At 40.3% G+C, this 17,157-nt stretch overlaps 1 protein-coding gene across 8 annotated transcripts in view; it reads right to left on the bottom strand.

Moving 5' to 3' along the window:
* ATM (ATM serine/threonine kinase) overlaps positions 1-17,157 on the bottom strand; it is a 122,684-nt gene that overhangs the window by 101,086 nt on the left and 4,441 nt on the right. For all 8 annotated transcript variants that reach the window (XR_006605962.1, XR_006605961.1, XR_006605960.1 and 5 more), the window contains exons 5-7: positions 17,044-17,156; positions 15,430-15,575; positions 11,036-11,200 (exon numbers count right to left, since the gene is read on the bottom strand). Coding sequence is in view for 5 of the 8 variants with exons in the window: in XM_045077535.1 (XP_044933470.1) it covers positions 11,036-11,200; positions 15,430-15,575; positions 17,044-17,156 (424 nt within the window). In the remaining 3 variants the exon portion in view is untranslated. The remainder of the gene's footprint in view (positions 1-11,035; positions 11,201-15,429; positions 15,576-17,043; position 17,157) is intronic.

The following is a 17,157-nucleotide window of genomic DNA, read 5'->3' as shown; positions in this document are numbered from 1 at the left end:
TCCTGGGTTCGCACACAGCGGGGAGTCTGCTTGAGGTTCTCTCCCTCCTCCTGCCTCCTCTGCCCCACCTGCTCGCTAAGTAAATAAATCTTTTTAAATAAATAAATTTCAGTAATCCCATCTAGAGAAAAAGATTTAAAATCATACTAATTTACATTTATTTTCTATTTTTATTTTTTAAGACTTTATTTGTCAGAGAGGGAAAGAGAGAGAGCACAAGCAGGCTGAGAGGCAGGCAGAGGCAGAGAAGCAGGCTCCCCACTGAGCAAGGAGCCCGATGGGGGACTCGATTCCAGGACCCTGGGGTCATGACCTGAGCTGAAGGCAGCCGCTTAACCGACTGGGCCACCCAGGCGTCCCTTAATTTACATTTAATATGGTAAAAGTATCACATCCATATTGAACTTTATTTTACATAAAATGCCTTCAAGAGAGGAACAACTTTTGGCCAGAGACTATGTGCAGCCAGCCCTCAGACAAGCTGCTTGACTTCTATCTGTGTCCCTTCCTTTAGGTCTAACAGAGCATGGGACAGCACACAGGCCACTGCTTTGTCTTGAGGCGGTCTGATTAATAACGAGTGTAAAATGTATCAAGAATGCTGTCAAGGGGCTGAGATTTTACTCTACTTGTAAGCTAAGGGATCAGAATGCCAGTTTCACGGATGCTGGCAGAAGACAAACTATTCCCGACTGAGTACCTTCCTTTCTGCATAAATTCCTCAATCCCCAAGGTGACATGAAAAGACAGATGACACACGTGCAAACAGTGAGAGAACCCTCGAGCTTTCTGCGACACACAGGCAGCGAGCAAACCTGTCCTTGGCTCTGAGGAAGCCATCATCTCTGTCACCATCTCCACCTTCCAAGGTTCACTATACACATGTACTTTAAAAAAGTCAGGAATAAAGCAGTCAGAGTCACTCATAAGTATGCAGAAAAGGTGAGATGCACTGAGAATCGTCTCCCAGAACCAGGAGCTAAAACCAAAGCTGCTAATGCAGGATTTGCTCCCCATATAAACAGAGTCCATGGCTGGTAAAAATGAGTGAGAGTAACACCTATGGTATCTTCCTTTTTAATTGTATGTATCACATAATTCTGCAGAGATAATTTAAAATCAGATTCAAACACAAAAGAATAATATAAATACCTCAAATATTATTGTAAAGAAAATGATTATTCAAACGATTCCTATCGCAGCTGACATTAATTTATACAACTCTGCATCAGTGCTTCCCAAATTTCTGTCATTACAATACCTAAATGGTTAAAAACTGTGAGTTAACACACAGAAATGTGGAAACAAGAAAATGGGAACTGGAGGAGGACGACCTGGATGGCTCAGTCAGTGAGGCATCTGACTTCAGCTCAGCTTACGATCTCAGGGTCCTGGGATCAAGTCCTGTGTCAGGCTCTGCTGTGTGTGGGACATCTGCTTGCCCCCTCCCTGTCCTCTGGCTCCCCAACCCCCCAACTAGTGTGTGCACATGCACGGGCACACTCTCTAGTAAATAAAACCTTAAAAAAAAAAAAAAAAGGAATGGTTATCTTGATCATTTCCCTTTTAAAAATTTTTTTTTTTTTAAGATTTTATTTATTTATTTGACAGAGATCAGAAGTAGGCAAAGAGGCAGGCGGGGGAGCAGGCTCCCTATCGAGCAGAGAGCCTGCCGCAGGGCTTGATCCCCGAACCCTGGGATCATTACCTGAGCCGAAGGCAGAGGCTTTAACTGACTGAGCCACCCAGGCGCCCCCGAGCATTTTCCTCTTATTACCTGATAGGAGCAGAGAGGGAAAATGAGAATGTCAACTATCTTCAACTAAAGCTCAAGCTTTAGGCCTTTTGTTAGTTGGGGGAAGTGATCCCAAGTCTCACAGAATCCCACATACTATCCTAGTAAGTGGTTAAAAGAACTGGCATAAGACAGTCAGTGAAAGTTGCAGAAGCGTAGAGGTTCAACTAATTAAAAAATAAAAAGAGGCTGTAGGACATGCTTGCAGGTGAATTCATTTCCTCCATGAGCTCAACAACAAAAAAGCTCAAAGGACAGTGAAGGAACATGATAATAAAAAGAGCTTCTGGAGTTAATAACACTCAATTAACTATAGCTTCCTTAGGACTTTATAGATAGACAATCATGCTACCTACAAATAGGAACAGTTTCCTTTCTTCTTTCCAACCTGGATGCTCTGCTCCTGGCTGAGCTGCCCTGGCTAGAGATTGCAGTACAGTGCTGAACAGGAGTAGCGAGAGCAGACATCCTTGTCCTGTTCCCAACTTCTTTTATGAAAGGTTTTAAATCGTGGATTCAATTTCTTTAATAGCTACAGAACTATTCAAGTACCCATTTCATATCGGGGGAGTCCTGACAAGGAGTGGTTCTAAGCAGCTGGCCCGTGTAAATTCAGCGGTCAAGTCGACGTGCACAGGGTTGTTCGAGGTGTGCTCTTAATACTCCTCTAATACCTGTAGGATGGCAATTATATCCATTTCCTCCCTACTCTCAGCAATTTGTGTTCTTAGTCACTTTTACTAGCAGTTTTGGATTTCACTGATATTTTCAAAGAATCAGCTTTGTTTCATTAAACGTTCTCTTCTGTTTTTCTGTTTTCAATTTCAGTGATTCCTGCTCTTTTGCTTGCTTCCAAGTTTTTGGTTTTGTTTCTCCAGTTTCTTGAGATGGAAACTAAGATTACTGATTTGATATTTTTCCCTCTTTTGTAATATAGGCAGTTAGTGCCATAAATTACCCTCTGAACATAACTTTAGCTGCATTCTACAATTTTTGACATGTTGTATTTTTTTATTTTCATCCAATTCCAAGCTTACTTTGATTTCCTTTGAGACTTTTTCTTTGACCCATGAACTGAGACTTTCACAAAAGTACTGATTTTCACAAAAGTACTACGAAGGACAAAGGGCACTATGGTACAAATAAAGAGAACAAATTTAGGAAGGGCAATCAGAAAACGGCAGTGACATTTAAGCCAAGACCTGCATGGGGAGAAGAAAGCAGCCATACAAAGGGGAGCCTCTGCCAAGAAAAGGACAAATGCCACAAGGGGAGAAAGGCCTTGCACTCCCAAAATAAAGAGAGCATGAGATGATCCACAGCAGTGTCAGAAGGAAATACTAGAACCCTTATTTTTTAAAATTAAAATTAATTACAAATAAAAATCAACCTTTAGGGGTTGCCCTGGGTGGCTTTGTCAGTTTAGCCTCTGCCTTGGTTCATTTCAGGTCATGATCTTCGGTTCTTGGGATCAAACCCTGCACTGGGCTCCGTGCTCAGCCCAGGATCTGTTTTTCCCTTCCCCTCTGCCTCTCCCCGTCTTGTGAACATGAGCACGTAAGCATGCTTGCGCTCTCCTTCTCTCTCTCTCTCATAAATAAATCTTTCTTAAATAATCAAACTGGCGCATGTGGGTGGCTCAGTGGGTTAAAGCCTCTGCCTTCAGCTCAGGTCATGATGCCAGGGACCTGGGATCGAGCCCCACATCGGGCTCTCTGCTCAGCAGGGAGCCTGCTTCCCCCTCTCTCTCTCTTGCCTACTTGTGATCTCTGTCAAATAAATAAGTAAAATCTTTTTTTAAAAAAATCAAGCTTTACTGATAATTTAATATATAAATCAACAATGGCCAGTTTGGAAGATAGCTTTGGCAGCTTCTTACCAAACTAAACATACTGTTACCATATGATTGATTCAGCAATCACACTTCTTTTTATTTACCCAAATGAGCTAAAAATTTTATCTGCACATGGATGTGTACAGCAGCTTTATTCATAATTGCCAAAATTTGGAAGCAATCAAGACATCCTTCAGTAAGTGAGTAGATAATCAAACTGTGGTGCATGCAATGAAATATTATTTGGTGCTAAAAAGAAATCAGCTATCAGGCCACAGAAAAACATGGAGGAACCATAAACACATATTACCAAGCAAAAGAGGCCCAAGTGGGAAGACTACATACTGTGTGATGCCAACTAAACGACATTCTGCAAAAGGCAGAATTAGAGACGGCAAAAAGATCACTGGTTGCTAGGGATCAGTAGGAGGGGAAGGAAGAACAGGCAGCACACAGAGGACTTCCAGGGCAATGGCGCTTTTCCAGTTGATGCTATAATGGTAAATACATGTTGTTGTACGTTTGTCAAAATCTACAGAACGTACAACACCAAGACTGATCCTAATGTCAACTCTGAGCTTTGGGTGGGATGAGCTGTTGGCGCAGGGTCACTGCCTGAAACAAATGTGCCACTTTGGTGCAGGATGTTGACAGCAGAAGCAGCTATGCATGTGTGACGGGCGGTTTATGGGAACTCCCTACTTCTGCTCAATTCTGCTATGAATCTGAAACTGCTCTAAAAAGATAAAGCCTGTTTTTAAGAAAATGTCTGGAAACCACCAGGTTAGAGAATCTGAATAAAAGCCACTGTAGCTAGAACACAAACATATGCAGGATGGGGGTGGCTTGTAGTTATGGCCTGACAGATAAGCAGAAGAATTACCCAGTGCTTCCAGGGCCTCGAAAAGGAGTCCTTATTTTATCCTAGTTGTACAGGAAAGACACTAAAGGTTTTCAGTATTTCTTCCTTCCTACCTTATTAGGAAAACTATCTTCCTCCTTGGGACAATCCTAGGGCTTACTTTGGAAACACTTATTCTCAGAAAACACAGAGGGGCACCTGGGTGGCTCAGCTAATTAAGCATCTGACTCTTGATTTCAGCTCAGGTCACAACCTCAGGATGGTGGGATCGAGCCCTGTGTTGGGTTCCACACTGGGTGTGGAGCCTGTCTGGGATTCTCTCTCCTTCTCCCTTTGCTCCCCAATCCCCCACCCCATTCCTGTGCACAACTGCTCTCTCTAAAAATAAATAATAATAATTAATTAATTTTTTAAAAACACAGTCCATTTTCTTGTGTATCCAACCACTGTTTCTCCATGGACTCCTTCCCATTTCGTTTACATATACTCCAATCACTCCCATCTTTAACAGGATCCCTTTTTCCCTTCCCTGTACAACCAAAGCTTTTGAAAGTGCTGTATTTGCTAATACTTTTCTTCACCTGCCACTCGGGTTTCACATTAGTCTTACAGAACTGAACATCATCAACCAACAGGCTCTACTGCCATGTCCAGAATAATTCACCCAAGAGCAAATATACACTCTCTTCAAATGGATGCAGAATACTCACCAAGTCAGACCTTATCCTGGGTCACAGAAGAAATTATAACAATTGTAAATAACTTAGATGATAAAAAGTATGTTCTCTGACCCTAATATATTTAGACTGAAAACTATAAAAAGGGAAAACAAAATAGGAAATTACCCAAACAACTGGAAATTAAATTACACACTTCCGAATAATCCAGAAGTTAAAGAACAGTCAAGAAAAACTGGGACATATGTTAAACTGAAGAAAAATGAAAATACAACTTTGTCAAAATGTGTGAGAGATACAACAAAGCAGTTTAGAGAAAAATTCATGGTATTAAATGCACATATGACCTAAGCTTCTATCTTAAGAAATGAGAGAACAAATTAAACTCAAAGTAAACAGAAGAAAAGAATAATGAGAAATGAACAATGAAAGAGGTAATACTAGAGGATACATACATTAAAAGGATAAAAAGGCAACAACATCTGAGAACTTTATGCTCCTACATCAACAGCTTAGCTAAAATGTACAAATTCTTTCTTTTTTTTAAGATTTTATTTATTTATTTGACAGAGATCACAAGTAGGCAGAGAGGCAGGGGAGGGGGTGGGGGAGCAGGCTCCCCACTGACCAGGGAGCCCAATGTGGGGCTCGATCCCAGGACCCTGAGATCACGACCTAAACTGAAGGCAGAGGCCTAGCCCACTAAGCCACCCAGGTGCCTTAAAATGTACAAATTCTTAACCAAATTACCAAAGCTAACTGAAAAAGGAATAAAGTAAATATTCCTGTATCTATTACAGAAACTGAATTCAGGGGCACCTGGGTGGCTCAGTGGGTTAAAGCCTCTGCCTTCGGCTCAGGTCATGATCTCAGGGTCTTGGGATCAAGCCCCGCATTGGGCTCTCTGCTCAGCAGGGAGCCTGCATCCCCCCCCCCCCCGCTCTCTCTCTACCTGCCTCTCTGCCTACTTGTGATCTCTATCTGTCAAATAAATAAATAAAATCTTAAAAAAAAAAAAAAAAAGAAACTGAATTCATAGCTAAAAACTTTCAACAATTAAAACAAATCCATCCAGTAATATGAAAAAAGGATATACATCATGCCCTAGTGGAGTATATCCCAGGAACACAAGGTTGACTTAACCTATGAAAAATTCATCAGTGTAGGGGCCCCTGAATGCCTCAGTCAGTTTAAGCGTCTGCCTTTGGCTCAGGGCATGATCCTGGGGTCCTGGGATCAAGCCCCATCTCAGGCTCCCAGGTCAGCGGGGAGTCTGCTTCTGCCTCTCACGGCTGCTCTTGCTCTGTCTCTCTCTCAAATGAATAAATCTTTTTAAAAAACTTAAAAAAAAAATTCATCAGTATAATTCATCCTATCAAGAAACTAAAGAAAAACTCATAGGATTATCTCAACAGATGAAGAAAGAAATTTAACAAAATTCAATATCCACGCAAGATAAAAACAATGAGCAACTAGAAATTGAACGGAAAGTTGTCAACCCATACTGAGAGCTAATATCATGCTTAATGGCTAAACAATGAATGCTTCCCCCTAAAACCAAGAACAGAACAAGGTGTGTTCTCACTACTCCTATTCAAAATTATACTGGAGGAAAAACTACAAAACTCCTAGAAGAAAACATGGAGGAAAAGTTTTATGATGTTAGATTTGTCAATGATCTCCTGGAAATGACACCAAAGGCAAAGGCAACCAAAAAATATATAGATTACTTATACTCATCAAAATAAAACTTTTGCACGCCTGAGTGGCTCAGTCAGTTAAGTGTCTGCCTTCAGCTCAGCTCATGATCCTGGGTCCTGGGATCCAGCCCTGCATTGGGCTCCCTGCTCAGCAAGGAGTTTGTTTCTCCCTCTGCCCTCCTTGTGCTCTCTCTCTCAAATAAATAAAATCTTTAAAAAAAAAAAAAATTTAAAAAAATAAAACTTTTATATATCAAAGGACACAAACATCAGAATTAAAGGCTACCCATGAAATGCAAGAAAATGCAAACCATTTATCTGATAAGGGGTTAATATACAGAAATTATAAGGAACTCCTACATTTCAACCACAACAAAATAACCCAATTAAAAACTGGGCAAAGGGGCGCCTGGGTGGCTCAGTGGGTTAAAGCCTCTGCCTTCGGCTCGCATCATGATCTCAGAGTCCTGGGATCCAGCCCTGCATCAGGCTCTCTGCTCAGCAGGGAGCCTCCCCGCCCCCCCCCTGCCTCTCTGCCTACTTGTGATCTCTGTGTGTCAGATAAATAAATAAAATCTTAAAAAAAAAACCACACACCTGGGCAAAAGATGTGAATACCTTTTAAAAGATGATATACAAATGGCCAATTAACATACGAAAAAACCAACATCCCTAGTCATTAACGGAAATGCAAATCAAAACCCCAATGAGATACCACTTCACACACACTCACATCAGGATGGCTGATACCAACACAAGAAAAAGAGTAAGCGTTGGTAAGGACCTGGAGAAACGGAAGACCTGTGACTGCTGCTCCGTCTGTAGAACGGGTAAAGGGACGCAGACCTTGTGGAAAATAGTTTGTTGGTCCTCAACACATTAAACAGAATTAGCCCATGATACAGCGATTCCACCTCTGGATAAATACCCAAAAGAACTGAAAGGACACAAAGAGCTATCTGAACACACCGGTTCATAACAGCACTCATTACTCATAATACCCAAAAGGCAGAAACCACTCAAGTGTCCAGTGACAGAGGAATGTCCAAATGCAGTACATAAGCGCAACTCAGTCTTAGAAAGGAAGTAGACCCTGAGGCGTGCCACCCCGTGGATGAACACTGAAGACAAAGGGGAAATGAGCACAGTAACGCATTCACAGGACAAAGACCTTTACGACTTCCGTCACTGGAGTTAGCCGGAAGAGTCAAACTCACAGATAGAGAAAGCAGAATGCTTGTCAAGGGCTGTGGGAAGGGGGTGGAGGGGGGAGGGGGTGTTGTTTATTGAGGACAGTGTTTCAGTTTGGGAAGATGACCGAGGACTGCAAATGGAAGGTGATGGTTGCACAACGATGTGGACACACTTAATGCCACTGAACTCTATACTTAGAAAGGGTTAAAATGGTAAATTTTATGGGATGTACATTTCACCATTTAAATGAATCATTCTGAAGATCCCTGCCAATATAATAGAGTAGAAAAAAAATAGGTGAAAGTCACATGGCTCACAAATGAGGGGGAAAAAATGCAAATATATGGCTATCTAAAGAGAAAATCCCATGGTGCTCCTAGATTTAATAAGTGATTTTAGCAAGGTCCCAGGACACAACATTAATGACACAAAACCACCTGTATGATAGCAATGAATATGGAAATTGAAATTTTTTAAACTACACAACTTACAAACTACTGCAATATAAGTCTAATAAAAATACATAAATTCTGTATGCTAAGAATCATAAAACACTGATTTCTTTAGGTAAAAAACAAAAAACAAAAAAACTAAACAAATAAAGAGAGGTATCATGTTCACAGACTGGCAGACTCCATGTGGTCACGAGGGCTGTTCTTCCTATCTTGTATGGATGGAGGTTCCTGCGATGGGTCCTGCGTGACCAACCACCCCTACCTGCACGCATGCAGGCAGCTGAAGAATGTCGCTGGTGAGATTTGTGCTGCATAAGTAACGTGGGAGCTGGCCTCCAGGTCAGAAGTGGCCTTTCTGGTCTGGACACCAAGAGCTATAAACTTTGCCTTCCATGCCCTCCAGCTCCAGGCTGGGCTGTTCCTCCACCCCCCCCCCCAGTAGAATCCCGGAGGGGAGGCAAACTCACCTAGACCAGGCTCCTTGAATGTGTAAAGACATGATGATTCAGGAATTTGACTAGCTCCAAACTGCACACAAACAAACGTCTAACTCCAAACCTTGTCTCTGCCCTACCGCCCTATACCGCCTTTATGGGGTATAGTCTCCCCCAACGGGGAGGATGGTCCGTCCAGGCCTCGCAATCAAGACTCCAGCCGGGGCTTTCCCAGCTGACGGGGCTGGATGCTGTATGTACCCAATCTGACGTAAATGTCTTATTCATCCTTACTGCTTACTATTGCCCTCATCTATGTGTAGATTTTCCTTTTCTTCTGTTTCTATTAGATTTTTATAATATCAATGAAGTGTTTTTCCCCTTCAAAACTAGAGAGTATGGCTGCTGTGAGTCTTTGCTTCAGGACACTTTCTTAATTGTTCAATACATTCAGTGCAATCCCCACCAAAATTCGGGGTGCCTGGGTGACTCAGTAGGTTAAAGCCTCTGCCTTCAGCTCAGGTCCTGATCCCAGGGTCCTGGGATCCAGCCCCACAAAAATTTCAGCAGAGCTTTTTGTAGGAATCAATAAGCTAATCCCAAATTGATCTGAAAATGCTGGCTTGGCCTCAGGGCATCTTCTCATCTCACTCCAAACTCTCCCTCTAGACTACCTTATCTCTAACTGTGGGTTCCATTAACACCTCTACCAAAGATATATTGTGAACATAAACTCCACTTCTTGAGTATAGTCCTCTGTGGGGAGTGAAGTTTGAGAGAAGGGAGCTAACTAGAAAAATAATTCAACCAAAAGGCCAAATTATGAGAGATGACAGTAATATGCTCAAAAATAGAGAGGATTTCAGAGAACAGGTCAGACACAGTAAGGAGACTACAGCAAGGATTCTCTTTGTTTCAGTGAGACCCGTGGTTAGAAGTACTAATCTAAACTACGCAAACCTCCTGAATACTTAGGATGGACCACAGTGGTGAGAAACGTGTCCGAGCATCCTGGATATCACTAACCTATTCTCTTAAACTTGTTTTGAGGATCAAGTTTGGGACGCAGCCTCCCTCATGCTCGGAACAAGAACAAAGGCCTGAGATGACACCTCAGAAATTAACACTCAAAGCTAAAAAGGCTTTCATTCATATGGGAACATTAGAATATAGTGCAGGGCACTGATAAGGTCACAGTTTTACCATCCACACGTGTCTTTTTTGATGTGAGAAATTCACAATAAACAATACAGACAAATGTCTTTTCATTTAATTGGCAAAATTTATCTTAAATACTTTCCACGAAAAACACAGAGTTTCTAGATTTTCAGTGGTGGTTGTATTAAAAGACTTGGACATCTGGCTTCGAGTCACTTCATTAAAGCCAAACCCACTGAACCCACTCAGAGAAAGGCTCCACCTCTGAAATTCATAAACTCAAATGTTTGTCTCTGATCACAACTTCCTTCCTTTTTGGTCTCTCAGAACTTTTCACCTAGAAATCGAAAACACTAGATTCCTCCAACACCCACTCTACTTATGTTGCAGTCCCTGGGCCCTATAGATCCTTTTTACTATTTTTTACCTTACAAGTGACCTGCTAACTGCCTAATCCAATGCATGCTTTTGTGTTTTAGCATTTCTACCACACTTAAAACGTCATATCCCTTCCAGCCTGAAACTCTGCTGCTTTCGCTTTCATGACACCTCTCTTTCTAGATTTTCTTCTTTTTCTTTTAATCATGGTGAGGTTTAGGTGTCACTTATCTGGGAACTCACTGCGCCCAAACGTATCTATGTTATGGTGCACTGTAATTTTTGGTTCACTTGATTTTTCTGCCACTGGCCTATGAAGGACTCGAGGACAGGGATGGCTTCTTTCAACTGTGATGTTCCAGTTCTCATAGAGACAATCACTTAGGAAGTTCATAATAAAGAAAACTAAGGGCTGGATTCTGTAAGTATTTAATTTTACTAAGATACTGTTAAACTGCAAGGTCACCTGGGGGATCAAGATTCTGACCGATCTTTTGGTGACATTTCATGTCACAGAAAAAAATTTACAAATAATCTTCAAAACATACCTAGCCACTGTTGCTGAGATATTTCACACCAGTATTTCCTCACTGAGAGAATGTCCTTGAGCAGAATGTTGCTACAATCTGCTCCATAAACGGAACCATTAGATGAATCTTTCACTGTATCCATGATATAATTCAAGAGTTCTTGACATTTCAGTCTGGGTGCTCCTATTGAAAAATAAACAAATAAAAACATATAAATCTTAAGAAACACAGGAACACTTGGAATTGCAGCTATATGAATGATTCCATATGGGATATTACTATGAACTAATCTCTTTGTCACAGAGCAGGAATTAGCAAACTGGGGCCTGTGAGCAAAATGCTCCTAGCTGCCTGTTTTGAGAACTAAAATTTTCCTGGGTCACAGCCATGACCATTCATTTACATACTACTTTCATGCTACAACAGCAGAGCTGACTAACTGACACAGAAACTGTATAGCCTACAAAGTCAAAAACATCGACTGGTCACTTTACAAAAGAAGTCTGCTGATCCCTATAGGAATATATAGCAAAAACAATCATCTGCCCCATCCTTAATAATTCACAGTTTCTGGCACTAGACCTAAAATGATCCAGTTTCTTGGTACCTTTTACGAAGAATTAACTCATTAGAATAACCAAAGATTGTAAGAAGGATGGGGCGCCTGGGTGGCTGTCACTTAAGCACCTGCTTTCAGCTCAGGTTATGATCCTGGGGTCCTGCTCAGCAGGGAGTCTGCTTGACCCTCTCCCTTTGCCCCCAACCTATGCACTCTTTCTCTCAAATAAATAAATAATCTTTAAAAAAAAAAAAAAAGATTGTAAGGAGAATATTGGGCTTTGAAAACCAAGTTACTTTCATATTGTACAAAAGCATTTGTGGCATATAAATATGTAAGGCTCTATTGTTTTCAGTTTTATTTATTAGAGGTCCTAAAATTAAGAGTCCTAACTATTAGAGATCCTAAAATTAATTTTATTTATTTTTTTGACAGACAGAGAGAGATCACAAGTAGGCAGAGAGGGAGGGGGAAGCAGGCTCCCAGGTGAGCAGAGAGCCCAATGCGGGGCTTGATCCCAGGACCCTGAGATCATGACCTGAGCCCAAGGCAGAGGCTTAACCCACTGAGCCACCCAAGCCCCCTGGCCTCCCAAAATTTCAGTATTAATGGGCATATTTTTGAATGCAACAAAATGACATTTAAAAACTGTTTGCTTCTTATTTTCAGCAAATCACATTGATGTCACAGCTAATATTTTACTATATTTCAATATTAACAATCTTTTTTTTTTTTTTTAAGATTTTTATTTATTTAGGGATGCCTGGGTGGCTCAGTTGGTTAAGCAGCTGCCTTCGGCTCAGGTCATGATCCCAGTGTCCTGGGATCGAGTCCCGCATCGGGCTCCTTGCTCAGCAGGGAGCCTGCTTCTCCCTCTGCCTCTGCCTGCCATTCTGTCTGCCTGTGCTCGCTCTCTACCCCCTCTCTCGGATAAATAAATAAAATCTTAAAAAAAAAAAAAAAAGATTTTTATTTATTTATTTGACAGAGAGAGATCACAAGTAGGCAGAGAGGCAGGCAGAAAGAGAAAGAGAGAGAGAGGGAAGCAGACTCTCTGCTGAGCAGAGAGCCCAATGTGGGACTTGATCCCAAGACCCTGAGATCATGACCTGAGCCGAAGGCAGCGGCTTAATCCACTGAGCCACCCAGGTGCCCTCAATATTAATAATCTCAAAATGGCATATAACTTTTTGTTATAAGCTATGAACATACCACAAGTCATATATATATATATCTGATTATATTCTAATTTAGCACTTTCTTATGAGGAGTTTAGCATTTTCTTATCAAACTACAGTAAATAAATACTGACACAACTGTTTATCATTTTTACTTGGTTTATACCACACTCTCAGGCACTGCACCAGTGATGAATTGCATGATCACAAGTTCCTCTACTGTGACACCCTGCAGCCCCTCCCTCTTACAGTCCTGTAACCATCTCTTAACTGTAACATCTACTATATGATAACATCCCTAAGGAATTACTTCATCTCTATATGGCAACACAGCCCGGTAACTGTCCTAAATAATATTTGCTTGATAAACATTAACTACATAAATTCATGTCATGATGAAATCATATTTCCCTGGGGCCTTAATCTCAACAAATTTCCTTCCTCCACCAAATTTGAGAAAGGTTTCAAGAATTACACTGAAGTTCTTTTTCTGAGGAAACCCACCTCCAAAGGACAACTAAGTTGACTAAGGAGAATTTAAGGACCCTCATAAAACTTCGCATTTTACCAAGCTGGGTAAAATCTATCCTCCACGCCCCGCCCACATGACGTGCAGAGCAGACAATCAACTACATAAAAGAATGAATGAATGACAGGTGCTTATTGCTCCCTTCCCCACTCTCCTTTTCGAATCTCTGCCTCATTCATAAGACCTTGAATACCAATGCTAAGTCTGGACATGTGTTTCAATTCCCATCAACTCCCCAACTCTTTGAAAAACACAAAGTGAGAAGACATAACAGTAATGCTCTGGTTTTGTTCAGAGAATAAAGATGCTTAACTTAAATAAAGTCAAACTAGAAAGAAAAGGAAGCCTCAAATAAAAACACAGACTTTCAACCATTTAAATAATCTTTCTGATAATTTCATCTACTTATTCCTGTAACCCAACAAGTGATACTTTCACACATTTTCCAAGTGTATTTTCCAATACTGTTAATTTTGTGACTGAAGGTTTTTTCATCGTAAAGCGAAATTATACCCTGCAAACTTTTCTAGTGGGCAAAAATGGGCCCAGATATCTTTCTCTCAGTAACTCTATAAGTACAAATTAAAATAGGTTAACCCAATGTTAGCAGCCAAGGGGACAAATTTTAATAAATGCAGGGCTATCATTCAGGGCAAAAGCCGGTGCACAATATTTCTGTGTAGCTTTCCTCTGCATATGCTGGAGTCCTTGTCACAGGCTTGCCACGATCCACACAAACTGCCACCTCAGAGCTGGAAAACCAAACTTCTGCTAAACCACTGCTTTTTAGACTTAAATCTCATACCACCATTCCGAGACAGTATTCACGAGCCATCTATATCCTTCTACTTAATAATGTTTACCGACATTGGGCTTTTCTCATTCTTTTTATCTTATTAAGTCTTTCACTTCAATGCCAGTATAGTTACCATATGGTGTTACAGTACTTCCGGGTGCCCAAAATAGTGATTCAATGGCTTTTCTGATTCCCAAACTAAACCTGGAATCAAAAAGCCACATCTTTGTGTGTGAACAGTAACAAAGTCTGAGCCCAAGAGTCCCTAAGCAAACATTTCTACTTCTAGGTTTCAACATTGTAAGAGGCCCCTTTCCTTACATAGGCCTATTGCTATCTGGCACTTTGGGTCAAAAATATCAACTCTTGAAAAGACAACCATGGCCCCCATTCAAAGTGGGAAATACATGGCTCATGAGGAGCAAAAAACCACTGGTCATTTTTTTATTTAATCAATACTGGGCATAGTGGGTTCTGATTGCCAAGAAAGCTAATGTAAGTGCACCTGGGTGGCTCAGTGAGTTAAACCGCTGCCTTTGGCTCAGGTCATGATCTCAGGGTCCTGGGATCGGGTCCCACATCGGGCTCTCTGCTCAGCAGGGAGCCTGCTTCCCTTTCTCTCTCTCTCTGCCTGCCTCTCTGCCTACTTGTGATCAGTCTCTGTCAAATAAATAAATAAAAATCTTAAAAAAAAAAGCTAATGTAATCTCAAAATGAATTAGTAAAAGTACAGAATAAAAGATATACAAGTCCTGCTCCACTCTGTACCAATCAGAATATGGCTATTATTAAGTCCTACACTTTGAGATATAATTAAACTGAAGAAAATTCAGAAGCGAGTGACACAAAAACTAGGGTCAAATAAGCTGAATAAAGTACTCTGTTTAGGTTAGAGACAACGACTGAAAGGAAATGTCAAAGCTAACTTCGGGCATCTCAAAAGATATCATTCTGAAAAAATTAATCAGGATTTTTCTATATTATCTCAAAAGGGAGAAGCAATAAAAAAGGGAGACAGGTTTCACCACTAATTAAGGCTATTCAAAGATAGGGAAAAAAAGCTTAAAAGGTATGTCCCATCACTAGGGCTACCTAAGTGCTAGGAACAAATAGAGGGGATCCAAGAAGAATGGGCAGTTGGAATACTAATTTTTAATCCTTCCAACGTGGAGACTATCACTCTATGCTTGCATAAATTCCTCCAAATATTTGAACTGATCATATATTAAAAACCATTACATGTACCCCAAATTAGAGTTAGCACTAAACGTTTACCGCTCCATATTCCGACCAAAATGATGCAAGAGTGACCTTTGAAACCAGCTATTGATAATAAATAACAGCACTTACTTTTATTTGCACATTTGATGAAGTACTTGACCAAACTACTGATTTCTTGCATCTTTTTCTGCCTAGTGGCTTGTGTTGAGGCTGACACACTTGGTTTCGCTGTTCTCAGACATTCTGTTTCTTTCTGAACATATTTCTGTAAAAATCTCCAGGAAAACAAAGTGAAATTTCACAATTATTAAATTCAGAATTCAGAATTATTAAATGCTTGAATTATTACAGCAGTGTGGAAAAACCCTTTACGCCATCACAAAGAGAATCTCTGAAGCCACCACACGGCCATCAGTGTATCGGCTAAAAAAATCATTTTCTCTTTCAATGCTCAATACCAATTTAAAGTGTGTTCCACAAAGTTCTAAACTGCAACCTCCATGATTTTCTGTTACTTTACTACTTGTTTTTTCATTTTATTATTAAAAGCTTACAATGCTACTGAGCTCTCCTTTCTCTCTTACTTGTTATTTTGTACACAACCCAAACCTTTCCCAGGTAGGTGGCAATGTTTCTACCTTTTGAATGAAGTCTGCCTAGAAGATATTCCTGATTTGTTGGAAGTGCCAGGTGTCTACTGGACCTACCTGATTTTCTTATGCAAAATAATACTCATCTTTAGGTAGGAACCATTTTTGTGGTATTTGAAATGAACTAAGTAACCAGAGAAAAGAAACATGCATTATTTTATGTTATCTGCACTGAAATCTGTAAGTCCATCCAATACCAAGTAAGTGGTAAAAACAAAAGTTCTAAACACTTGAGAACAAATAAATATACTTTCCCCTTGGCTGAAAATGTTATTTCGAGCTTCCCACTATTCTACATTAGTTTAAAATATTTTATTCATTTTTCCCAAGTTCTACAACCTATTCCTAGTTACAAACGGACTTCAGAGTTGAAAATTATGTCTCAGTGTAAAAAAGGCATCAATTCTATTTGGCACTCCAGTCCAGCAATCAATTGTCTTTCCAAAGCCAGATGTTTTTAACTGTATTCCTACAGAAATTATTCTGTAATTGTTTTCTTAATTACAATTTAATATGTAGCAATTATTCAGAGGAATATTTAAAGGTGTAAAAGTAATAATAAGGCACTTATAACTTAATTTATTCTCCAATTTGAAATAAAGTCTTCTTCTAAAATAAAGTCTTGAATGAACTAATATGAAAGGAATCCTCTTTAATCTTGAGTGAGATCTAAGAAGTTTCATTGAACAAATGTCTTAAAAACTATAACTTTTTCTATAGGAACATCCTTTAAAAATCATGTTTCAGACAAATATTAAGCACCAACTTTACATGCAAGGCACAACAGTATACAGAAAGCAAAGATAAGTAAGATCTACATACACAAAAATATCACAACAAATAAGAATGAAAGAGGGGCGCCTAGGTAGCTCAGTGGGTTAAAGCCTCTGCCTTCAGTTCAGGTCATGATCCTGGGGTCCTGGGATCAAGCCCCACATCCGGCTCTCTGCTCACCAGGGAGCCTGCTTCCCCTTCTCTCTCTGCCTGCCCCGCTGCCTACTTGTGATCTCTGTCAAATAAATAAAATCTTAAAAGGAAAAAAAAAAAAAATGAAAGAGGAAAATAAAGACAGTAAAAAAAATGAATGGAGTACCGAAAAACAGCATCCCAATTCAAGTATTTGCTTTGTTTGGAATCTGAATGTCGATCTAAATGTTGAACAGTTTCAGGATCCCGAATCAGGCGCTTAAATTTCTCAACTTCTTTC

Source organism: Mustela putorius, unplaced genomic scaffold, assembly GCF_011764305.1.
Source record: "Mustela putorius furo isolate JIRA1106 unplaced genomic scaffold, ASM1176430v1.1 tig00000198_pilon_pilon_pilon, whole genome shotgun sequence".
NCBI classification, from domain to species: domain Eukaryota; kingdom Metazoa; phylum Chordata; class Mammalia; order Carnivora; family Mustelidae; genus Mustela; species Mustela putorius.
The sequence above is the reverse complement of the archived record's forward strand: the minus strand, read 5'-3'. Positions and strand labels throughout refer to the sequence as shown.